This window comes from Puntigrus tetrazona, chromosome 11 (genome assembly GCF_018831695.1).
Source record: "Puntigrus tetrazona isolate hp1 chromosome 11, ASM1883169v1, whole genome shotgun sequence".
Classification (NCBI taxonomy): Eukaryota; Metazoa; Chordata; class Actinopteri; order Cypriniformes; family Cyprinidae; genus Puntigrus; species Puntigrus tetrazona.
This window is the reverse complement of record NC_056709.1, coordinates 8,386,854-8,413,513: the sequence shown is the minus strand read 5'-3', so window position 1 is coordinate 8,413,513 and position 26,660 is coordinate 8,386,854. Positions and strand designations below refer to the sequence as shown.

General features: G+C 34.9%; 1 protein-coding gene across 12 annotated transcripts in view; it reads right to left on the bottom strand.

Annotated features, from left to right (window-relative positions):
• The window catches only part of cacna1da (calcium channel, voltage-dependent, L type, alpha 1D subunit, a), an 86,570-nt gene that overhangs the window by 21,706 nt on the left and 38,204 nt on the right, over window positions 1–26,660 (bottom strand). For 4 of the 12 annotated variants that reach the window (XM_043251881.1, XM_043251882.1, XM_043251889.1 and 1 more), the window contains exons 9-32: window positions 25,130–25,296; window positions 22,327–22,401; window positions 19,676–19,763; window positions 19,516–19,542; window positions 17,699–17,859; window positions 17,365–17,590; window positions 17,069–17,276; window positions 16,869–16,989; window positions 15,797–15,887; window positions 15,665–15,698; window positions 15,551–15,581; window positions 15,339–15,465; window positions 13,973–14,102; window positions 13,394–13,453; window positions 13,259–13,318; window positions 10,840–10,946; window positions 9,804–9,891; window positions 9,579–9,686; window positions 9,392–9,444; window positions 9,127–9,273; window positions 7,941–8,142; window positions 6,999–7,157; window positions 6,296–6,406; window positions 4,623–4,706 (exon numbers count right to left, since the gene is read on the bottom strand). In XM_043251881.1, the coding sequence (XP_043107816.1) occupies window positions 4,623–4,706; window positions 6,296–6,406; window positions 6,999–7,157; window positions 7,941–8,142; window positions 9,127–9,273; window positions 9,392–9,444; window positions 9,579–9,686; window positions 9,804–9,891; window positions 10,840–10,946; window positions 13,259–13,318; window positions 13,394–13,453; window positions 13,973–14,102; window positions 15,339–15,465; window positions 15,551–15,581; window positions 15,665–15,698; window positions 15,797–15,887; window positions 16,869–16,989; window positions 17,069–17,276; window positions 17,365–17,590; window positions 17,699–17,859; window positions 19,516–19,542; window positions 19,676–19,763; window positions 22,327–22,401; window positions 25,130–25,296 (2,665 nt within the window). The remainder of the gene's footprint in view (window positions 1–4,622; window positions 4,707–6,295; window positions 6,407–6,998; window positions 7,158–7,940; window positions 8,143–9,126; window positions 9,274–9,391; window positions 9,445–9,578; window positions 9,687–9,803; window positions 9,892–10,839; window positions 10,947–13,258; window positions 13,319–13,393; window positions 13,454–13,972; window positions 14,103–15,338; window positions 15,466–15,550; window positions 15,582–15,664; window positions 15,699–15,796; window positions 15,888–16,868; window positions 16,990–17,068; window positions 17,277–17,364; window positions 17,591–17,698; window positions 17,860–19,515; window positions 19,543–19,675; window positions 19,764–22,326; window positions 22,402–25,129; window positions 25,297–26,660) is intronic. The other 8 variants (XM_043251884.1, XM_043251887.1, XM_043251885.1 and 5 more) reach the window with 5 other exon arrangements.

The window sequence follows — 26,660 nt, the reverse complement described above, 5'->3', positions numbered from 1 at the left end:
AGAAAAGTCAAAAGAAGGAAGGAGGCAGAGATAAAGCGGAAATTAAAAAAAAGAAGGAGGGAGGAAACAAAAGGAGGAGAAAAAAGGCAAGAAAAAGCAAGAAAAAGAATGAAGACAAAAATGTTACTTCTGAAATGTAAAAAAAGGAGACATGGGGAAAATGAGCGAGGGAGAAGGAAATTAAAAAATGAGAAGAAAGTAACAAGAAGGAAATAAAGAAAAAAATAAATAAATGAAAGAAAGGAAAAAGGAAGGAAGGAAGGAAGGAAGGAAGGAAGAGAGCAGTAAGCAGTAATGGAGGTCATGCAGCCTGTCTGACGTCTACACACCTGCTCTACTCAAGCTCTCTCCTCTGAGGAAGACAGAACAGAGAGACACACAGTCACTCACACACACACACACACACACACACACACACAACACTGAAGAGCCGATACGAGCCTGGGCTGCCTGCACACCTGTCTCTCTATTCTTTATTAATAACAATGTAACTGTTTTGAAGTATACCCAGACTGCTGACTCCTTGGGTGGTCACAGTACAGAACGTGTATCGATTCTCTCTCTGTGAACGTCTCTGTATACTACAACCGAAGCGCTTCGTCGGCTAGTTATTTAAATCAGCTCTGAGCTCCAGGGCCATTCTGTCTGGAGGTGAACAGGAGGAACTGAAAGAGAGGAAGGTTCAACTTCAAACGGACTACACTGGGCACTGACCGGAGGAGAATGGAGCGGGTGGCCGAGCGCCATCTGCAGAAAATCAAGCTAATGTTAGCAGCTATATATCCCAACATGCAACAGGGGATGGGCAAACCAGTCACTCCAACCACCGCAAGATTGGGTGAAAGTCACACATACCCCCGAGTGGGGACTGAGGAGTATAGATACGAGCATAATAGATCCGACGGAGACACATATGCGTGTAAAAAACCTGGATCTAATGCTTTATATCTATAATCGCAGAACTTAACAAGCCTGAAAGCCACTAAAAAACAAGTGATAAAAAGAGTTTCACAAGGCTTTTTAAAATGATGCAATGCTTATTTGACAACTAAAGAAACATTTTAAAGGATAATTCAAAATAAATGACGATATTTAATCACCCTCATGTTTAAATCTCATTGTCTTGAACTTTTCGTCCATCCTTTGCAAAAATCATGAAACTGAGTGAAACTCTAAAAGGACTAAAATGTGTCCATATATTAATAGTATTAACTTTGTATAATGAACAGTGAATTTTAAGCTGTTATTCATTAAAAAAACATGAATTCTTATATTCGCGTGAATTGAATCTTTTGAATGAATCTAGTTCACAATACCGGTCTGATGATTCGTTCACAAATGAGAGTGATACAGTTATCATGACTAGAAGATCTACTTGCAGTGTTTAAGGAATAATTTCCTACACGTTTCAAAAGTTATTAAAATATGTCCGAATAATCTTTTATGATATTTTTAAGGAGCTTTTCCGTTCATTGTCTGTGCGCTGTAAAACATGGACCAATACATTATTGAAACGTATTTAAAATCTGCTTTAGAGCAACATGAGGATGAGTAAATTGTGAAGTTTTCATCTCTAACTTAATCTAATTTAATCAATTTGACAGAAGACCTTGTGAAACATCTTGATGATTTTATTGCCACTGAAATGCACAAAGACAGCAGAAAATAAAGATATAGAGGAAAACACAGACAAAAAAAGAAACGGATACAAAGACGAGCCACGGTCACTCTTTAATCCTCTCACTCACACACACACACACACACACACACACACACACACACACACACACACACACACACACACACACATCCACAGTCTCTCAGTAATTCATATCATATGTCCACATTCAAACAATACAAGAACACCGAAGACTCCACAAACACAAATACAACACATCTAATGAAAATGGCCACAATACAACACCTACAGGAACATATACAACACATATATATACATTTATATATGGACGCTGGGACACGAGAAACACCAGAAAAATAGCACTGTAGCTCAGACAGCAGAGTGACAGCCGTGTGAGATAATAATAATACGTGTGTGTGTGCTCCCTATGCTATATGTCTGAAACTGGACAGTATTTGTGAGATACAGGATTTTAAGTAGCACCACCCAAGACATCACACACTGAAACGCAACCATTGCTCTTAAAAGAACACCATCACTTCCCCGCACCACCCTCTTCATGTCCAATATTAAATATTATTATTTAATGCATCAGTTTGCAGTCAGTTATGTTTTTAAAACAGGACAAAACTTCTTAAATGTGAATGCAGTCAAAAGCCGGTTGCGTCTATGTTCTCATCAATTGTACTGTACTCTCAATTGTAAGTCGCTTTGGATAAAAGCGTCTGCAAAATGACTAAATGTAGATGTAAATGTAAATGTCATCAGAAATAATCAAATGGCAATAATGCTGAGAAATGCTGAGAAATAAAACATAACTAACATAACTATGATTGTCTGTAAACTTTTGATACTCCCAGATATCATTTACATTACATTTGCTTGTAAAGTAAATATATATATATATATATATATATATATATATATATATATATATATATATATATATATATATATATATATATATATAAATGTACAATACTATACCAGCTACAGCTATTGTGTTAATTTATAATTAAATTCTAAAAAATTAATCTAAATTTCATAAATATAAATAGTCAAGGTTTTTCTCTGAATACTTTAAATAAATGATTGGCTAATATACATATCTTGGAAAACAATTTAACTTACTTTAGATGGGAAACTTAAAACCGCCAGAAGGTGGCAGCAAGTGTTCAAAAGAGAATCGTTTGAATGACTCAGTGATTCAATCAAAATGGCTGAATCCTTTAGGAACGAATCAAAAGACTGTTTTATGAATGGCTTAGTGAGTCAGTGATTCAAAAGTGGATTTAGATTCGAACAAAGAATCGAAACAAAAACAGCATTCTTGACTGTTACTTGTGTCATATATAAGGGTAATTGCCTCAGTACAACCATATATTAATATATGGGCAAAAATATATGTTTCTACGTACATAATATATGTGAATTAATTATGTATGTACACATACAGCATATATTTAAATATCTTTATATAAATATATATCTATTATATCTTTTATATAAAAAAATATATCTTTTACTTATGCTTCCCAAATATATACTTGTGTGTTTATATATAGCACTAATATGTAAATAGGTTATATACTAATAATATAATGACAGGACATAAAAAATTACTAAAATGAAAATTGATCATCTACATTTAAAATCTGATTCAAAATGTCAAAATATTAACAATATTTGTATAAAATACACTATTATATTTGTATAAAATGCACTATTATTAAAATTCTAGAATCTGTTCTATTTTAACAAGCAGAAGAACTAAGCTGTTGAAATTTCCACATCAATATTTTGTTTGCCGTTGAACACTTTAAGTGTGATGCCAAAAAGTGATGGTCTGTTCCTTTAACAAGTCATCAACCTTCCTGCCCACAAAAAGTAATAATTAATACTGATTTGGCTTGTAATCAGTAAAGCCAAGGCAGTGGGAGCTTTACTTCATTACACAAAATCAGCAAGGCACAAATATGCTCTTTTTTTCTAAACTAATCTTGAAGAAAACTTAAACCAGGACAATATTGTCAAACTTTTTACAAGGGCATTTTTTTGTCCTTACAAGCACTTCAAGGAATCAAGTCATTACGAAGCAGAACACAAACAAACAGCAGATCACTTCTTGCCATACTTGCCTCTAAAAGTTTCTATGGAGACAGAATGGAAGAACAAGCGTTAGACAAACCAGCTGATGAATTTCTGCAGTTCTGACTGCATTCACACACATTTAGATGTGAGACCACAGACCGATGGTCAACACAAACACAAAACAAAACGGTTGTTTTCTCAGCAGTCCTCAGGGATTCATTTCAGATAAGCAGTGGAAACAAAAAGTGCGACTGTTAATGTTATTAAGGTTAGCTGTACGACCTCAATTCACTTCAAAGACAACATATAGTGAAACCTTGCAAAAAAAACAGCAGTGCCATTACAAGAAATGAAAATTAAAAGGAAAATATTGTCTCAGATTATGAATATTATTTTCATATCATATCATATATCATATCATATATGTCAGTAAGATTGTTTTATTAAATGTGAAAGACATTTACAAAAAAATACAGTTTTAAATATATTTAAATATATTTTTTTAACCTCCTGCTCAAAATATCCTGAATAAAGTGGTCTCTTTTAAATGTTTAAATAATTATACAATATATATATATATATATATATATATATATATATATATATATATATATATATATATATATATATATATATATATTTCTTTATTTCTTTATTTTTTCACTTTTGTAAAATGCAAAAAAAAAATAATTTAACTGTTGGGTCACCATTTATTTGTCCAATAATTTGGGCTCTCAATAGAGAACCACTGATCAAAATCATAAAACATTACTAAAATACATTCAATAATCTAGTTAACATACACTCTAGTGGATATCATTTGTGCTGGGAACCAGACATGGTTTTCTTGCAAGGCTTCTAAACTGTGAAAGGTGAAGACGGTTGTACTTACGTTGACTTCAGTGATAGCGATATCAACGACGCTACCGACAACAATTAAGGCGTCAAACGTGTTCCACGCGTCAGTGAAATAATGCTGTTAATAAAAGGCACACCACACACAAGGAGGAGGGGGACAGAAAAGATTGGAGAAAGAATGAGGGCGAAAAGAAAGAAATACAGATGTTAGATCTCAGCAGTCAAAGAAATCAGCGGTCGGTTGAGAAGAAGCTCATCCTGAGCTGAAAGCGAGTCTGTCTGAAGTAAAGGGCTGAGACGGGTGAGCAGATATCAGAGGAGACAGGGCCTACAACTGTGCTGTACTTACATCAATCTCACTCAGCACTATGTCTACAATGCTGCCGATCACAACCAAAGCGTCAAAGACATTCCAGGCGTCCCCAAAATACCCCTGAGATACGCAGTGGGGCGGACGGCCAGAAAATATAGGTGATGATTAGCAATTAGTTCCTGTACATATCCCATTATATATAAATTATATATATATATATATATATATATATATATATATATATATATATATGTATATATATATATATATATATATATATATATGTGTGTATATATATATATATATATATATATATATATAAAATAAATGTATATAAAGCTTATATTAAAAACTGATATTAGTTTCCCAGCTAACAAAAACGCATTCTGAAAATCTAATTATTAACATTTTATTTCTTTTTATTTCTAAAAACATTATTTATTGGTAGTTTGAAGCATTTTAAATCTCTTAAAAGACTAAATAAATTTTGCCTTGCTTTTAACTGATTTCTTAAAAAAAACATACATACATACATACATACATATATATATATATATATATATATATATATATATATATATATATATATGTGTGTGTGTATCTGTGTATAAATGACAAATGATAGTAATAAAATTACAAAAAAAAACAAGTAAAATGCAAGGTTAAAAGTTAAAATCGCCCAATCAGAAAAGATAAAAACATTTAATAGTACTTTATCTAAATGATACAAAAATGTTTTTGAAGGCAATGTTAAATTGTCATTTCGCAAACACAATAGAAATATTACTTTTTGAATATTCAGATGGTAATATAGTAGCGATGTTAAAAAGAAAAGAAAAAATATATATATATTGAAAATGTTTCAGTAGAGCGTTTCATGAAAAATCAACAAATAACATGTGTGTGCCAATATTTTGAATAAACTTTCATATTTTATAGCATGAGAGAAGTTTGCCGGAACGTTAGCCTGTTTCTTCTAAGAGCGTTCCTTGTTAGCTGGGTTATTTATTACAGCGTCAATCAACACAAAGCATTCATATTAAATAGAAAATTTAGTATATTATAAATCGTAAGAGCTTCATGCATTTGTCTTCTACAGACGTCGGTTTAAAGACTGAACGAGTTAAAGAAACACTGCTAGTCACGCCACACAGAAAAGCTGAAAACGACAGCACTGCAAATCACACTGAGCTGCTTACTAGCATTCTGTCCTTCTTCTCAACACAAATCTGCATGTGTCAAAGTGGACAGTGGGGCAGAGGGATGTTAACATGATAAAACAGTATGATATGTTGAGAAGGGAAGAGTATTTCTACTGCTGCGTTATGAATGTCCGAATGGGAAGTGATGTGATTACGTGTGACAGCGTGTATCTGAGTGTTTGAATTACTCACTCGGGGCTTGAAGGCGATCAGTTTGAGTACCATCTCCACAGTGAAGACGGCAGTGAAGACCATGTTCAGGATATCCATAACGTAATTGAACAGCTCGGACTGACCGTAGTGCTGGACAGAGAAATGTGCGTGATTCAATTGTAGGAATATTAATGGAACGTGTTGTATAAAAATGGTAGAAATGGCAAAAAAAAAAATTACTATAGACTAAAATAAAATAAACTAAAAATTACTAAAATAAAAATAAAGTGCCAATGCAATACAAATATTTCACAAAGGCACAAAAACACTTAGATTAAAATGAAAACTATTTCAAAATATCATAAATAAATAATATATATATATATATATATATATATATATATATATATATATATATATATATATATATATATATATATGTTACAGTATATTTTTTCAAGTGTAGATTTTAACAGACAGACTAAATCCACAACATTTTGATTTCATGGGGACTAATTATAATTCATAAAATATATGTGTAAATATTAAAGTGAGGTCCTTTATATACATCAGGAAATAAAATTACACAATGAGCATATGAAATGGGATTAAATCTTGTTTTCTCCTCCAATTTTGTTACTGTCGGGTCGCCACTCGATGTCCAACAATCTGGGCTGTGATGCAAAACCCAAACAATTATGTACACATTAAACTTGAACTCTAACTTGTAAATATCAGTTACCTGAACGGCCAGACAGATGGTGTTGAGTAAAATCAGGACAAACATGATGTACTCGAAGCCGGTGGAGTTCACCACGTACCAGAACTTATATTGATACGGGTTCTTTGGGATGTACCTCCTGAGAGGACGTGCTTTTAACGCATACTCCACACACTGACGCTGAGGAACACACACACACACACACACACAAAACACACGTTCTGTCATTTAACATTAACAGGGCTTTGGATTTGGTCTTAAATTTTAAATTAAGTGGACATCAGCTCATATGCATAATCATTTATAATAAAGGAAATAAACAGAATACAGAACCTTAATAAGTTCAATCAAAAACAGGTGCCGCTAAAATGTAACCAAAAGCACTAGAAACTCAATTCACATTCACAGCTGAAGTTAGCAGATGCCTAGCGATAAAGCACGTAAAAACAACAAAAACCTTTAGAAATATTGATTTGAAATATTATTTAAATAGTTTACAATAAGGTTAACAACATTAGCATACATGAACTAAGAACGAACAATACTTCCACAGAATTTTAATTATGAACTTATCTAAGTTAATATTTCAGCATTTACTAACGCATTATTGAAGTCACACGTTTTGTTTGTTAATATTAGTTCACGCACTGTGGACGTATTTTCATTAACGTTAACAAATAGTGTAATAAAAGCATTGGTTGTTTCATGTTAGTTAATACGTTAACAAATAACACCTTACTGTAGAGTCTCACCCTTAAATGTAACAAAATGTTAATTAAAAACGTAACATTATAATATCAATAAAAATATCGTGTATATAACTGCATTCTGGGACTGCATCATTCCTTAAGGATACATGCAACTTTTACTTATAAGAATCCCTCATGTTTAATCTAAGCCAGCATCATTTCATTGCCTAAACATGCAGCGGTTTGTGACATATCCCAGCGTGTCTTCTCTTACCTGGTTCTTGTCCAGCTCACAGTTCTTGTACTCTTTCTCTCCCTGTTCCTGAAAGGTCACAATGACGAAACCCACGAATATATTCATCATGAAGAAGGCGATGATGATGATGTAGATGATGAAGAAGATGGAAATCTCCACACGGTAATTGTAGATGGGACCCAGGTTCTCCCGGTTGGAGTCTATGGCCTTGTACAACAACCTTAGGAAAGACGAAACGCAGAAGTAAACCAAAAGAAACGAGAAACGAGGAAAAAAGTGTACTTTATCACCCACAGTTACAGAACAGCTATATTGTGTTATTCTGTCACTCTGTGTGTGTGTGTGTGTGAAACTAAGAGCGTGTTAAACTAACAGAACATTTGAAGCAGTGTGGTGTTGTAATTACAGGGACAGCGTGCTAGTGTTGGCATCGAGTTCACAGCGGCACTTACCAACAGCGCCAATACAAACACAAAAAACACTCGTTCATTTCCCCTGTGGTGTTCACAACCAGAGTAAGAATGCGCAATTCAAGAACCAGCATTAGCTATTTCAAAATATCCGAATATATAGAGCCATTTTCAAAATCACTAATATTACAAACTAATTCTAAAAAAAAAAAATACACAACACTATAGGTTGGAAAATAATAGGCTTCTGATTATTATATTACCAAACTGGATTTTTTGTTCCTTTTAAGATGGATGCATAAAGAGTGATAAATGTAAGGTTTTATATATGTGTTTAGTATTTCTTATCTATAAAAATATAATTAAACAGATTTATTCTATATCTGATCTATCATAAGATACACAATATAAAAAAAAACATACTAATATAAAATAAAAAAGTAAGGTATCTGATATACACGTATTAAAGTGCATGAACATTTTTTATGTGCTATTCTACATCTGTTTTAGAATTAGTTCAATGAAATAAAATTTAGCATTATCAATATCTGATTCTTAAAAAATAAAATAATAGACGCCATGCTGTGTTTGTTTTATAAGGTGCATAAAACATAAAAGAAAATAAACAGTGCTGTTCTATATCTGAAGGTGAAGCAAAATAATTCAATAAAATCGTAAAATATAATAAAGTAATGGCGCTATTCTGTATCTGATGTATATCAAGATGCGCAAAAAATAAAAAAGTGTTGATCTACATCTGATGTTTAAATGATTTTGTAGTGTTGAATTCTTACGCCGGCCAGCCTTCAAACGTGGACACCGTGAATAGAGCCATCATGGCCATGAGCACGTTATCAAAGTTGAAATCGCTGTTGTGCCAATGACGCTTCTGAATGATCGGCTGGTTCACGTCTCCTTCTTTATACAGGATATATGTTCCCCTAGGAGAGAGAAAATCTTTTTAAATGCTGTGCAAGCAAGTAGTCTTAATAGAAAGGTGAATTGAAGTAGTTACTATCAGCGATGATTAAAAATGTTCAGACTTTAATTTAGACTCACTTGCACTCCTCCGGGCTGGACTTGGTTTCATCGTTGCAGCGATAAAACTTCCCCTGAAGAAAAAGAAGAAATATGAAATATTGAGCGGCGCGACTGTTTTCAACATTTTTTAACAAATAAATGCAGCCTGGGTGAGAACTTACTTAACAGAAATCTTAAAAACCAATGCCATATATTAAATATTTACCTTGAAGAGCTGTACGCCAATGCAGGCAAACATGAACTGCAGCAGTGTGGTGACAATCATGATGTTTCCAATGGTTCTGATGGCCACAAACACACACTGGACCACATGCTGCAGAAAACAAAGGAGAAAGCTAAAGAGACTGTCGGACAGACGTGACAGGGGCACTATTCCAATTAGCCATAGTAACGTTATTTCCTGAAGACAAAGCAAAGCAGTGAGCAGAACCTTCAGTCCTTTAGCTCTGTTTATGGCCCTGAGTGGACGCAGCACCCTCAGGACCCTCAGAATCTTCACCACTGAGATGGCCGACGATCTGCATGAGACAGAGGCGTATACGTTACTAAAGACATGCAAAACAGAGGACAAAATCCAAGATTTAAAGCCCTTATGATGCTGGTGTCTTCAGCGGGTTTCTGAACAAGCTTTGTCGTCCAGCTTCATGGAACCATGAAACGCGTTTTTTTTTTTTTTTTTTGTAAACATTGAATTCTTTCAATATCTCAACAATATCTCAACCAGGTCAATTCATCTAAGCTATGCTGGACGCATTCACTTAACAGCTCTCCAAAAAAAAGTAATACTTAAATTAAATCATTACGCTCTATGATCGGGAGAAAAATCTGACACATTTTTAAGAAAAAAAATATTTCAATGAAACTTAAAAGAAAAGGTTGACTGGCAAAAAGAAAGTAAATAAAGTAAATATCATACTGACCCTAAAATTTACATAAATATAAACTAAATCAGAAATAATAATATTGTAATACCTTAGTATTAATGAGAAATTAGTGTAAGTGTGATTTTTCTAATAAAAAATGCAATTTTAAAAATGGTATTTAAAAATACATTATCTGGCAAAAAAAGTTTTGTAATTATTTATAAAATGACCGTGAAGTAAATATTAAAATAAAAAAGAAATATTAACATTGTAATGCTTTGCTATTAAGTAGAAATCAGAGTCCATGAGAAAAATATAAAAATGACTACTAATATTTAAAATAAACCACAATAAACTACAACTACAATATTACTATTGTAATTTCACTGTAAAAAAAATAATAACTTATTTAAGTACTATTAATATGATATAATATTCTATTATATACAATAATACTTTTGCGATATTTCATTGTAAAATAATAACAACAATAAAATATTTAAGTACATTTCAACCTTTGGGACTTAATAATAATCCCACAATGTTTCGACTCCAGTTTAATATTAATTTACCGCACAGCCCTAAAATACAACAATCACTCACTGAATTCCGAAGGACACCAGCGACACGCCGACCACCAGCAGATCGAGAAGATTGAAGTAGTTCCTGCAGAAAGCCCCCTTGTGGAGAAACGCGCCATACGTGGTCATCTGACAAAACAAGCATAGATGGTCAAAACCTGCTCCACCGTAAAGAAAGACACAGACATAAGGAACAGCAAATCACACTCTCAGACAGAAAACACTCTCACACACACGCACACACACACACACACACACCCGTACAGACAGAAACACACATATACACTCCTTAATATCACTCTTTTTTAAGGGTGGCGTGCTCGGAGTTGGACTAAAGGCGAGATCCTAGCACTAACTCCGCCAAACCCTCACGGCCTGAGTCAACATGAATGTAGTAGTAAGCTCTGTTTCACAATCCGCCACTAGGGGCGCCCGGCAATAAAACATGCTGTTTGTTGCCGAGCTTTGAAGGGGGCCTAAATTACGACGAGAAGAAATGAGGATCGACAGAAAGAATACAGGAGGAAAAGACAAAAGAGCAAGAAGAGACGGAAAGAGTCAGAAAGAAAAGGAACCTATCTAATAGGCGATCTGAAATGAGAACTTCCCTTACTGTCACATTCATGTGAGCCGTTTTAGTTTTTTTTTTTTTTTTTTTTTTTTTTTAATCCTTGAGAACATTGCGCCCTGTTCCCTCGGCAAGATTCGGTAAAGAAAAGAGGGGGAAAAAGCTCCTACTGCAACTTCATATTCAGCAGGCAGAGAAAAGACCAGCCAAAACCAAAGCAAGTCGCTCCAAAATCATGAATGCAAAGGAGTCATTCGCTGAATGTATATGAATACAGATGCAACCACACACTAGAAGGGCAAGCACTGTGTTACGGTAACATTACGGTAACATTACGGTAACTGACCGGAGAACAAATTTGGGTAACTACATAATAATGTTTCACGAACATTTCGTACATTTTTTGCCTAAAACATTTGAAGTAGTAGCTGGTGGTCCAAGATCAGCACTAATAATCTCTCCACAAAACAATAGGGCCGAGTTCTGATTTTGATATTAGAATGCTATTTACTAAATATTGCACAGTACACACTGTATACTGCATACTGTTATTTAAAATCAAGTAATAAGTGTGGTTTTCTTGTTTTCTAATGCATGTTGATGTTTTCAATAATAGCTAACAGCCGTGGACTAAACTCATTAAAGCTTACTCTTAATGAGTATCTAAAACTACTAAGCAACTATTTGTAGCATAGTAAAAATCTTTTATAAATTTTTATTTAAAAAAAAAAAAATTAAATTAAATTAAATCGTACTAATATTCTTGAAAATAGTGTGCATTTTGTATTTGTATGTCTATTTTTAATAAAATGTGGCAATTTTGATAAAAAAAGCTAAAGATGTAATAAACTCTAAAGTCATACATAATGACTTGTGGGTACAGTTTTCAGTCTTGAATACTATATGTGTGTGTTCAGGGTGCAAAAGCACCGAAAGTATTTACATTTATAAGTAGTGGATTTATTAAAAATGCAGGAATGACAGCCTAAATTTTTATTGTATTGTCCAAAAATGCAAAACAACTTGTGGTGACATTTTTGGCAACTAAAACAACCTTGTCAAGAACAAAATTGCAATGTTTTTCCTCTTAAGCTGGCTAAATAACATTAAAATTTCTCAGATTTCCTAAAGTGTTACTGTAGATGTGGAAATAAAATGCAATATGCATAAACAAAAATGTAACTGAATATTATTAAATGCTATACTGGCAGTTAACTTACAGTAAATATATTAAAGCAAAAAAAAAAAAAAAAAAAAAGATATACGTATAGAACTGTATTATATGTATACTATGATTTTCTGAACAGAGCCGGAGAGAACTATTAAAGCTGTGCTGCTGCCCCCGTTCAGCGCTGGAGGTCACATTGCATTGATATGCACTCAGTTAAGGGGTTTGAACCATGTTCTGTCCAAGCATGGTTGTATTTGCCCCCTCTTTTATGGACTGGATACGGGCCAATCGGTTATGAAGGCATGAGAGAGGCAGTGTTGTTCTCATATCACAAAGAGTTGCATAGTTTCGTCTTTTTGAAATTAGCTTCTTTCCTCAACAAAAAGCATTTTTAGTTTCACAGACGCATCCTGTGCGATTTCTCCAAACTTTCCTTAACCCCACTTTAACCGATCAGGGTTGAGTTCAAGCCCTGCCGTTTCTCCCCAAAAGAAAGCTGAAAACCTGACAACTCTTGTGCTTTGTTTGATGAAGATGTGCTTTCATGTTCTCAGACATTTCTTTTCTTTTAGTCTTTTAGTAAAAGAGGTGCCGTGGTTTAAAAAAAGAGAAAGAAAAGAGATTGATCAAGCCAGGTAGTACTGAAGTAGCAGGTGACACACATGGAGTTAATGCAGCCAGGCCTGTGTGCCGAGAGGTTACCTTCAACACGATCTCAAATGTAAACATACTAGTGAAGACATAATCTGCATAGCCTAGGACCTGGAATAAACCAGACGGTTACAGCGTTACTGCACATACACCACACACAACACCAGCACAGGGCAGGACATTTACCTTTAACACGATCTCTACAGTAAAGATAGCCGTGAAAGCATAGTCAAAGTAACCAAGTATCTGCAAAGAGCAACGTACATGTTTAACAAGGACATTCAGCAAATCATCATTTCTTATCAGAATAGAAATAGATTTAGAATTGGAGGTACATGGTGTTTAGTTTAGTTCGTTATTCTAGGTGTACCAGTGTGTCTGTTACGGTAACACCCCAAAAACAGTGAAGGTAGCATCCTTAGTTTGAAGGAAAAGAGTTAGCAAACACCGAGAGATGAAGGAATAACAGATCGTATTATCTGTAAATGCTTTGGAAAACGTTTATTTAATCAGAAATGTTTTTTATGTATTCACAATCTGAGTACACTAAATCGTTCCTATCCAGTAAAAATAAAAGTAGTACTTTTACAATATTCATATGTGAAAATATGAAGTTGAATATCACTTACCATGTTGTTTTAGTTGAATTGACTTGAGTGTGTGACTCATTAATGTCCAGTGTCTTGGACATTAATAAGTAACCAAACCGAATTGTTTGTGTGTGTGTTGTCTCTGCGCGTGTGTGTGTGTGCAATTTGTACTCACGATATTCCGGGCAGAGAAGTTTCTGATTGGGTCCTCGGCGGCCAAGGAGGCGGAGCTTAACATAATGAAAACGAGGATGAGATTGGTGAAGATGTGGTGGTTTATCAGCTTGTGGCACGCGACACGAACTCTGCACAGAGAGAGAGAGAGAGAGAGAGAGAGAGAGAGAGAGAGAGAGAGAGAGAGAGAGAGAGAGAGAGAGAGAGAGAGAGAGAGAGAGAGAGAGAGAGAGAGAGAGAGAGAGAGAGAGAGAGAGAGAGAGAGAGAGAGAGAGAGAGACAGAGAGACAGAGAGACACAGAGAGAGAGAGAGCAGAGAGAGAGAGAGAGAGAGAGAGAGAGAGAGAGAGAGAGAGAGAGAGAGAGAGAGAGAGAGAGAGAGAGAGAGAGAGAGAGAGAGAGAGAGAGAGAGACAGAGAGAGAGACAGAGAGAGAGAGAGAGAGAGAGAGAGAGAGAGAGAGAGAGAGAGAGAGAGAGAGAGAGAGAGAGAGAGAGAGAGAGAGAGACAGAGAGAGAGACAGAGAGACAGAGAGAGAGACAGAGAGACAGAGAGAGAGAGACAGAGAGAGAGAGAGAGAGAGAGAGAGAGAGAGAGAGAGAGAGAGAGAGAGAGAGAGAGAGAGAGAGAGAGAGAAAGAGAGAGAGTAGGGAGAAAAAGACACACTGTAACACATCTTGAACACTATATATGTGTGCCTTTAGGGTTCAGAAGCTTTAAAAAAAATGCTATTTTATTCTAATTTTGCAAAACGAAAAATTCTGTTGCCTTGTGAAAATAGAAACTAAAATTTGAAAATAGTAATTAGAAATGTGGATAATAGAAATACAAAGGAAAGGAATTGTAAAAAGGAATCGAAAAATATAGACTAAAATAAAATACTGAGTTGACTGAAAAAACTTAAATAAGTACTAAAATTAAATAAAATTTTTATTTATTATGCATATAATATACACAAGAGCATATATTCAGATTTTATATTATATATTACATTTTATATTTATATGTATATTTATATTAAAACATTCAAATGTATAAACATCTTGCTATATATATATATATATATATATATATATATATATATATATATATATATATATATATATATATATATACATTTATATATATATATATATATATATATATATATATATATATATATATATATATATATATATATATATATATATATATATATATATATATACATACACACACACGCACATGTGTGTACTTAGAATGCAGTGCAAATATAAATGTAAATGAGAGTGACTCATTTTATACATATGCATAGTATATATGTAAATGTTTCTACGTCTTTGTTCCTGTTTAGTTTCGAGTTTGAGCAGACTTCAATGTGACACGTACGGGTTTGTGTTGCTGAAGATGAAGAACGCACTGCCCTCTGGGATTGGTGTGATTTTCTCCTTCTTAACGAGCTCTGAGATCTGTGGGCGGGGCCCCGCAGGAACGTCCGGCTCGTCTTCATCCTCCTCTGTTACACGGACACGACGATCAGAACAAGCATATTTTTAAAAATGGCATTCAACGTGCAAATACACGCAGATTAAGTTTTTTACCTGCATTGTCCTTCTCGTCCTCCTCTCCAGCCTGAAGGAGAGACGCCAGCATTATTGTATGCTACTACTAACACAGAAAAATATCAAATACAAACACACACAACGACTAATTACCTTGGCATCGTCTTCATTTTCCTCGTTTTCATCACTTAGAAAATAAACAAAATACACACAGAGTGAAAAATGCAAGTAGAAACCAGATCCAGGCCCTCAATGTCAGATAAAATGACCTCTGCAAGACTTTACCCTTTCTTCTTATCGTCGCTGTCTGTGTTCAGAGACTCTGCGTCGGCGAGGTTGTCCACAGCGATAGCCAAGAACACATTCAGAAGAATGTCTAGATGTCAATGTGTTAAGCAAACAATATTCTGATGCTCATGAGCAAACAGCAAACAGTCTATCTGGGATAAAATGCAATGTAACACTCGCAATTCAAAATGGCTATTTAAAATGCCTTGATATTTAAGCATTTGATCTGAAATAGAAACACACACTCACTCACTCACTGTGTGTGCTTGATTATGCTACACTGAGGGGACTAAATGTACTTACAAGGATAATAAAACCTGAAATTTTTGATACTGTGGGGACCGCGTGGCAATGGAAAAAATAGGAAAAATAGTAAATGATGTTTATCTGAAAGTTTAACAATGCAAACGGATGTCTGTAAGGGGTAGGTTTAGCTTTAGGGGATAGAAAATACTGCTTAGTCAGGATAAAAGTAACAGATGTCTATAGATGTCACAGAAACATATATTTTAGACACTTTAAAAAATCTTTTTTGTTTTCTGTGGAGCAAATAACTGCATACCTGCGTGCAGATTATTTCAAAACAACTTCCCAAATTCATTTAAATTGGTCATTTTTTTTTAAAGTTTCTTACGCACACCCAGGCTGCATTTATACTAATAAAAATGCAGTAAAACATTAAATACATCAAAACATTAATTTTGGCAGATATATTTTTATAAATAAAATAATTTATTTTTTTGTTCTTTTTTTATTATTAATTAATTCAAAGCTGCTTATTATTTATGTGGAAACTGTGATGCAGAGCATTTTTTCCACGGTGACTAAAAAGTTGCATGCATTTACATAAAAATAAAAAGAACACCAATTATCTGAAAGACTACAAAAGGTTACAAAATATTTCTTTCACTCTTTATCAATTTAATGCATCTTTGCTAAACAAAATGTGATGATTCCTTTCAGTGTAAAGCCCTAAGAGAACTAGATTGCCATCAGTAGATGAATTCACTCCTTAAGAAAATTAAATTTTTGGTTTTTGGTTAGTAAGTCAGCAGTAGCAAAAGGATACAGTTTCCACAAATGAAAAGAATGATAAAGTAGATGCACACGATCATTCCTGATGATGAAGGGCCACCGTATGCCATAATTCCATCATACATGACGGCATTCCAGTCTTCACCAGTCAGGATCTGAAAACAGCACATCACGTATCAGAGTATATCAATAATTCCATCAATATCAAACCTTAACAGATGCACACAGACAGACCTGAAACACAGTGAGCAAAGCCTGAGGGAAGTTGTCAAAGGTGCTCCTCTTCGTTTGCGTCTCGTCGAAGTTAAACTTGCCGCCAAACACCTGCATACCCAGGAGGCTGAAGATGATGATGAAGAGGAAGAGCAGTAGCAGCAGAGAAGCGATGGACTTCATGGAGTTCAGCAGAGATGCCACCAAGTTACTGAGAGAGGCCCAATGACTAAAGGCAAAAAACAAACCATGTAAAAGTGTCCTGTGCCCTACTACAAAAAAAATCCTCATATTCCCTTATAATTTTCATTCCTCACCGTGTGACTTTAAAGATCCTGAGAAGTCGCACACATCGAAACACTGAGATGCCTAGAGGTGACATGATCTCAAACTCGACTAGGATGGTCTCGGTGATGCCTCCACACACCACGAAGCAGTCAAAGCGATTAAACAGAGACACAAAATAAGCCTGCAGGCCCAGACTGTACATCTTCACCAACATCTCACACGTGAACAGGGCCAGCAGCACTTTATTGGCCACATCTACAGGAGAAAAGCAATCGTGTTGAAAGATGAAAGAACGCGGTGAAGAATGTGAAGCGGTCTTGATCGTTTACGTTTATTGAGAGAGCAAACACGCGCGGGGCTCACCCTGGACTTGCGTGAGCCACATGGGCTGGTTGTAATGTTCCGAAGAGATGGTCAAAGTGTTGAGGAACACCAGGATGATCACCAGCCAATAGAACGGCACAGATTTCACAGCCAAACGACAATTCCTCCGACACAACCTGTTCCATCGACGCCAGCGCCGACTGAGAGAGAGACACACACACGCATGGTAAAATGACAACAGAATTATACATTGAAAGGAGGAGATAAAAATAGAATGCTAGACGGAACACCAGAACGCAGAAGAGACAGAATTTTAGAAGATTAGGCAGAACTACACAGAACAATGGAATGCTACTGTAGATAGACAGGATGCTGGAACGCTGAACACTAGAGTAATACATTGGATAGATAGACAGATAATGCAACCGTAGGACATTAGCATACCATGATATGCTAGATAGAAAAGCACGTAACTTTACAGACTGAATGTTAGATTTTTTTGTAACTCATATGCTTTTTGTACAACAGAAAGCAGTAAATAGAAACCATCACAAATTTTAATGGTTTTCACTACAAATTCTATGTTTTGGGACATAGTCCATTGGGATTTAGTGGTTTTAAAAAGCTACCAATAGAGGGTATGCATGTGACACCACCGTCGACTGGACTGACTGCGGTTCTGTCCATTTAATGCCAAAAAGACTGAATGGCAGCATTGAACATAACAACGAAACACATCTAACAGAGTAACAGCTTTGAGTGACTGTACAAACAGATTTCATAAGAAATTGGAGCTGTGCTTTTATAGACCGCTGAAAGCTTTATTCTGGATGCTCACTGTTTTTGTCTTCTTATTAATTGGCGAAAGGCAGCTACTTTTTAGGTACATAACCGCCACTTGCTGTACTAGAGTGTCACTGTTGGTGTCATGCTTCCCTTGCCCTCAAATATTCCTGCTGTTGGTTTCTTTGTTCATGTGTCATGTTCTCATTGGTTGTCTTAGTCATATGTCCTCATTTGTTACTTCTTGTCATGTGACCTGTATTGTTTGTTATAAGTAGCCGCCACGTTGCCGTCGTCTCTTGTCATGTATTGATGTTGTAACCTGCTGTCCGTAAGTCCAGTTTGTTTTATGCCAAGCCAAGTCTAAGTTTAGATTTTGAATCACTTTAGAAAAAAGTTGAACATGGGTTCTTAAACTCGCCGTTCAAGGGACATGCTACATCATTTTATGTTAATATGTTGAATTATGTGGTAAAATCATACCCTATGTATTGTATTGTTATATCATATTGACAATTCATCAATTAAATTACCTTTTTATAACTGGATGCTTTTACACAAACACTGAATTAAACACTATATTGAGTGTAAACTGATTACCATTCATGCATCAGCAGGACAGTGACGTCAATGCGTACCCAACTACAGAAGCAGATCAATTACCAGTGGAGACCCTTAGAGTCCATAACAGTTTCCATTAAAATTAATACAAGTACCATTATAATCAGTAAAACCATTACAAATCTGCGATGGTGTCTATTGTTTTTTTTTTCAGCAGGATAAAAAAAATTACATATAAGGACTGAGATCGCAGAGCGCTAGCCAGAATGCTCTCTAGGAAGCTAAACAGACAGAACGCTCAACACATAGAATAGACTGATAAAAGGCTAGCTAGCAACATGTTAGAATGCTATCAAGCTAGCTAACATTTTATCCATCCGTCTAGCATTCTATCTTAGCGTTGTTAGCTAGCTAGCTAGATAGTGAAAGCTCACAGTAATACATGCAATAACATGCAGCTGTAAACAAACTGTAAATGAACATTAGCGCGAGCTAATCTCAACTTTACTGACCTGAACTTTGATTTTGAAATCTTCTGACTGTAAATGAAAACAAATTGTAAAGTTAAAACACAAGCCAGTACATCCACACGTGTTCTCGATACAGCATATTACAATAGGTACTCGTCATTACTGATGAAATATACATTTGTGTATTTGTGAGTTTTCTCACCATGTCGGGCCACAACATGTCGCCTTCTCATCTTCTCCTTTCTCATTTTCTGTATTCATGGATTCTGTCTCGCTCGCCGGCATACTCGCTATTGTGTCACAAACACAAGGTTCATCATACACAAATTAAAACGCACTTCACACATACTCTGCCAAGAAAGATTTAATGAACAAAAACGTGTAAAAACAAGATAATGAGTTTGAGGCACATTCTTGGTGAAACCCAATTTCAGCTCAAATTATGAATATATGTGTATATGTTCACTGTTTTGAAGGAGAAATGCTAAAAAGAGTGAGAAAAAAAATGCAAAAAACATGAATATAACTCTGTATAAATGTTATTTCTAAGCTCTGACGTGATGCAATTTGATTTTGAACTTAACACTTTTCTGGTATGTGTGGTAAGTGACTTCTTGATAGTGTGCATGCTATAATTAGTTAACGCAATAGTTAACATGAACAGACAGTAAACAATTTTACCGCATTTATTCATTCCTACATGTATTACAATATTCAAAAAATATAATACATGCTAACATGCATTATGTAAAAATATGCAAGAAATATTTATAAATTCTATTTTTTTTATATATATATATATATATATATATATATATCCACATACACACACTGCAGATCTATTGAAATTAGTGCAATACACCATGCACTTTTTGTTTTTAGAATATATTGTCATTAATTCATCTCCACAATTCCACTTATAAATTCATAGAATCATTATGTAAAGGGATAGCTATTTTTTTTTTTATACGATATCTCATCGAGTCAACTTGCATCACTGTCAAATTCACAGAAATCAAATTTAAAGGCTAAAAGTTTTATCATGAGTTCATTAATGGTAAAACAAAGGCAAAAAGTAAAAACGATCTGTTCTTCTTAGCCCTCACATTCCCTCAGGGTATACGGATGAATTCTGACACATCCAAAGACAGTAATAAGCGAGTGTGATCAGACTTTTTGTGACTGCTCTATAAACTGCTGACCATGAGCCTGGTGATCTGGGTTTAACCTCATTTCTATGTTAGAAACTCGCTGTCACTGTTTTAAAGTGGGATTTTTAAGTTGGAGAGACGCTGCACTCCCACTCCTGCCGGATCTGATCTCTGACTCACTCTGATTTTGAGAAAATGAGAATGAGAGGACTAAATTAGTACAGGAAGGAGGAAACGGGCAAGCGAGGGGTTTGATAACACTAATGTTGTGGAAAAAACTGATGGGGACGAAGAGAATAAGCGCTGATGGGCATAGATAAGGAAAACTCACAATTACAAAGCACAAGTAGCACGATTAGGTATAAACAGTGCATTCACACACTAAAGCGTCCACAAACATCACACGCATGGACATTTTTAGTGTACTTCAGTGCAGGTCAATTTGTGTCAATTATTAAAGTGAATGATTAATACAAAAAATTATACACTAACGTTCAAAATTTTGGGCTCACTGTGATTTTTACTATTCAACAAGAATGCATCAAATTACAAAAAAGATACAATAAAGGCATTTAAAAAATCTATTTATACATATATACATTTATATATCTACATAATGTTATTTTATTTTATTTTTTTGCTTTACATTAATAAAAAAACAATCCTGATAAAATGTATCACTGATTCCACAAAATTATTAAGCACAAATATAAGTGTTCAATATAAAATTCCTCAAAAAGAACAGAATCATGTGACACTGAAGACTGGAATAATCTGAAATTTCAGCTTTGCATCACAGAAATAAATTACATTCTGAAATAAAAATACAACCTTGCTTAAATCTTCTTTCTTAAACGTAAAAAATCTTTGTGATCCCAAACTTCCGAACAGTAGTGAAAAGTGATTTTATTTAATTAGAAACCCAATTAAAATCCAAGTTTTTAGCTTTTTGGTAGCTCTGAGGTCAACTATTTCTGCCTAAAAGTAACATTAAACAGATAAATCCAATAAAAATGGGAAAACAGCCCAGAAATACTGATACACTTAAATGTTTATGTAACTAATAAAAATACCCCTGTACTTTTAGTTTACTAAGCTGGTATACTTAACGAATTTTGCACTTAATGCACTTTAATTGTGCAGACGCAGTGCAGAGGTCTAACTACAGATATACTGAAGTATATCTGGGTGTGCTAAAGGACGATTATTTCAAGCATACTCTAGGCGCATTTCCAATATCTCTCATTTATTAAATATCACACAGTCTTCAATAGCGATACGTTTTCAGTGTGCATTGTGCAGAAGAAAAAATGTGAATAGATTTGAACTATACTCGAAATCAAATAAATGTATTTCTTTTTTACCAGGACCTCTTTAACTTAAAATCACTATAACTTGAATTATTACTTTCATACTGTAAAGCGGTGGAAACGGCAATATGATTAAACTGTTGTAAATGTTGTAAATAATTAAATCAATGAATAATAATAATAATCTAAAAAACAAAACATATCAGTGAATGTTTATTTTTTGTTGTTTTTTTTAACCTTGGTTTCCAATCAGATTTTAAGTTCAGAACTAGTCACTTTAAAAAAAAGCCTATTAAACAAACACCGTACGAGCCTCCTAACAGGTCATATTCACGAATATCATCAAGTTATCACACATATGAAAGGGACAGAAGGGTGGGAGGGAGATTTACCATGAGTGTCAGAGGACTGGCTGAACCAGCTAAACCCTTTCTTCTTCTTCTCCATCAGGCTGGCCAGTGTAACCCCTTCATTTTCCCATGCACCCAAAGCCCATGCATGATTTACACAGCACAGCACAGCCGCGGCACGGTCATGGGGGCGAGAACGAGTAGCCACATCGACACAGGTTAAAGCACGGGAACAAGAACAGCACCGACACAACAATTAACAACAATAAACAACAACAACAACAACAACAACATCAACATCAACATTGAGGCAGCCGGTCAGCTGGACGGGAGCAAAGGATGATGGGTCGTTAGTTAACAGTGAGTGAGAGCAGGTTATTAGGATCACAGTGCAATGGCTTCAGTGAAAACAGGAACATCGTGAAGGGCCGAGTGTTGCGATTCGGTGGTGCAGACGATCGAGATCTGTGTGGTCGTGTGTATGACATGAAGCTGACCTTTGACCCTGACATACATTCATAGTAAGTTAGTCAATATATAACGTTTAAAAACAAGGCCTCTTTGTTTAATATCTCATACATATACTACACAATCATTTAGAAATGGCTGGTTTGACATGTCATTGGAAATGGAGGCCGTTATTTGTATTATGCTGACTTGATCGAAAATGAACAACCGGTTTACACCGACAACTGAAATGATCAGGAATACAATGTGCACACAGCAGGCTAATCGAATGAAATACAGTAAATATTTTATGGCATTTCCCGATGTCTAGGCAACAGCAATGAGATGTTCATTATCACAGTTCCAATTAAAAGCATTAAAAAGGATACTTGAAATAAAATTAGCCTGACATAAAAACATTATATAATAAGAAAAAAAACTTTTTCTAGTTTACAGTAACTTGATGGACTAAAATAAAACTAAATCTCAAAATAAAAATAAACCTAATTACAGACATACTTTAAAAACAACTAACAAAATTAACTGAAATGAGATTTATAAAATGTTTATATTAACAGTAATAGTAAGTTAAACCCACAAAATAATTGCAAATATGGCATCTAAATCACAAATCGTATTTAGCAGTCTTCAGTAAAATATACTGAAACAAATGTAATATTAATATGAAAAAAAATTCTGTATAGATTTTTTTAGCTTGCACTTTGTCCTTGCAGAAAATCACCAGTACCTATTTTTTCTTAAGGTGAAGATAGAACATAATTTATGTATAAAACCACGTTTCTTTCAAGTTCATGCTTAAAATAAGTAAAAAATCAATTGCTTCTGTCTTGTTTCCAATGGCTTTTACGAGAAAACAAGACTGATTAAAAATGCAAATATATTCTCTTCATAGAGATTTAGTGAACTTGTGCGAGCGGAAACAGAACTCGGCTTGCTTTTCCATTTGCAGAATAAGTTCTGCATAAATGCTAAGCCTTCCAGACAAGCGACTTTTGTGGGTCTGTATCAATCAATTAAAGCAAAAAAAAAAAAAAAAAACGCTTTCAAAAAGCAGCCTGCTAATCTAACCCGACCGTCCTCTCACAGAACCGAGGTCAGTCAAAGAGGAAGCTGTAGCAGCGGCTCTAACCGCTCAGAATCATGTGTGCTGCTTATATAAAAGGGATTAGGATTAGTCCTTATTTTGCTCAGTTTCTCCACTTCATGCCCTTCTGAGCAAACTCCTCTCTCTCAGCAGAAAGAGCCAGCTAACGGCAAAACCTTCTCGGAGTGTTCTGTCAAGGTTCTCTCAACGTTAGAAACGATGTTTAAAATAGAACGGTGGATGAAAGCACGATGAACCCTAGTTCTCCGCTTTCCAGATCCGGCCCCTGCTGAATCCTCTGACCTGGAGACGTTTGACTTTGACGAGAGACAGCACTCGTGGCGTCAGCGCATGTCGACTGCTCCTTGACTATTTCATCAAAAATGTACCAGAGGCAGCTGTTTTGGGTTTGCTGACGTCTGTTCGGTGTCACGCTGCAGTTTGACGGGCACGACGGGCCAATTAAAGACGGCTACGAATGGTCGCAAAGCTTTGCTTTTAATTTCATCGGGACTGAGGTGCTCGCCGAGCAAATTTCCGGGGTTCGACGCAAAATACAAATATTTCATTTTCACCATTTAGGCCTATCGATTCCTTCACGTTTTGTGTCTTTCAGCAGTTTTATTAACGAAACAAATTACGCAAAAATAATGAACGTGGCTATGAAGCGCCGCAACCGCTGTTTTCGGATGATTATTTAATATTTAAAGTTTTTAGTTATCAAAGAAAAAAAATAAATATCCCGGTTTGAATATCGAATATGTTAATAAATATTGTAAAAATAATTGTAAAAAATTACCGTTTTATTTTTAATCAAATAAATGCGGCTGAGGAATCTTAACAATCCCAAACTTTTGAACGGTAGTGTATGTAAATGACATATAAATACATTTTCCATATAAATTACTTTATTTTACCTTAATATCAAAGTGAAAGTATTAATCACTAAACATTGTATCTACATTTTTCCTTCTTTAAACGCGCATTCAAATTTACCAGTTTGCTCCTCGGTTATTTTCTTTTAAACGAAATTCATGAACGAATCTGGAATTTAAAAAGCGCTCTCAGTTCAACTCTAAATATTTCTGCATTTACCTGAATATGGGCCGAATGAGCGCTCAGTGATTGTCAGTTAGCTGTTACGCATTTAAACGACACGCATTAGTCGAGAGGAATCATTTCCTGTCACGTAGAAATGCCAGTCCCATGCCAGCATGAGGTGAGAGCAGATGTTTTGAAGCTGACCGAGATATAAATCCCACGGCGCTGAGAGAGCAGCGCTCAGGTACTCACGGTTGCGTTTGCTTTCCTCATCTTCCTCCTCGTTCTCAGGGTCGATGTCTTCGGCTTGCGTGATCCAGTCCAGATAACCTTTCAGATCTTCTTCCAGCTGCTGCTTCTCCCGTAGCTTCTGGAAATCTCCACGAGCCTTCGCCTTCTCTCGCTCTTTAGAGAACTCCCTGGGTTCAGGAAAACAGTTTTACTCTCCACGCTAACAGAATGTTCAACGGCCCACAGCATTTGTTTAACATTTGATGGAAACCAAAATGTCTGAATGTTATCACAAAGCGAAATATCAAACCAAGCCAAACTGATTTTCAGATAGAAAAAGCTTCTCAAGCGTAGCGCTTCATGAAAAAGAAGTTTGATAGGTTTAAATAAAACAACTTATATATATATTGAACTGTTACGACCCTTGATGTTTCTATTGTGTTTTTTTTTCCCCCAATGTGTCCTCCATGCCCTTATTTTTATTTTTCTCCCTCTTCTAGTTTAATTCGAGTGATTAATTACTCCCCACCTGTTTCTGTTCTCTCTAATTGTGTCCCAGTTTTTAAAAGTCCGCTCTGTTTATCCTTCACGTCCGCCCTTAAAGTGTTTACGCTGTTTGACTCCTCTTTTGTTACAATTAAACTCTACTTCAATGGAATACCGTGTTGTACTATTTTTTAGAAACATGAACAGATTTCATTTTGCAATACATTTTTCAAATGGCTTCATTCATACATATCATTATATATGGACATGACTATTAAAATTGTAATAAATTTACATTTTTGTATTTTAAATTATACATATGACAGAAATAAAGCATGTGTCCCAAGAAAATAATTTTCTGAGTGTTATTCTAGAGTTCAAATAGAGTTATACTGAATGCTTTATGACCCGGTTAATGTTCAGAACGGATTTTTTTTAACCTGCCATACTAGTTCAAACTAGTTTTGACCATCTTAAAATCTATGAGTTATTACAGTTTAAAAACATGACAATGCTAATTGGTTTTAGGCTTAAGAATTCATATTAAATAAGAAGAATTTAAATTAGAATTGAATTAGAATTAGAATGTTATTCTGCATTATTTCAGAAGATTTCTTAGTATTTCTATTAACATGAAATATAATATATAAAGTATTTTATATTTAAATGGAATAAATTATAATAATAATGATATATTAAAAAGCTATTTAAAAAATATTACATTTCACAATCTTAAAGGGGATGATGGTTTGATTTAAGGTTTTGCTCAAGTCACTCAATGAGATTTCATAATTTAATTCACTGCTACAATGTTTAATATTCGCTCAGAAAAGTTATAATACTCCCAAACAATGTGTAAAAACCATATGTTGTTCGTGTGTGTAACACAAACTGTTAGAGTTCCGCTTCAAAGCGTAATAAGGATAAGGATAGAGGTTTGTTCATATTTACCACGCTGACGTACAGCTAAACCTAAGTGTAAATGCTTCAGTGTCCTGCCAGCAGGGTGCATGCTTGTCCACAAAGGACCTAGAGAAGCATCACGCACACAAACGCGCTCGCAAAG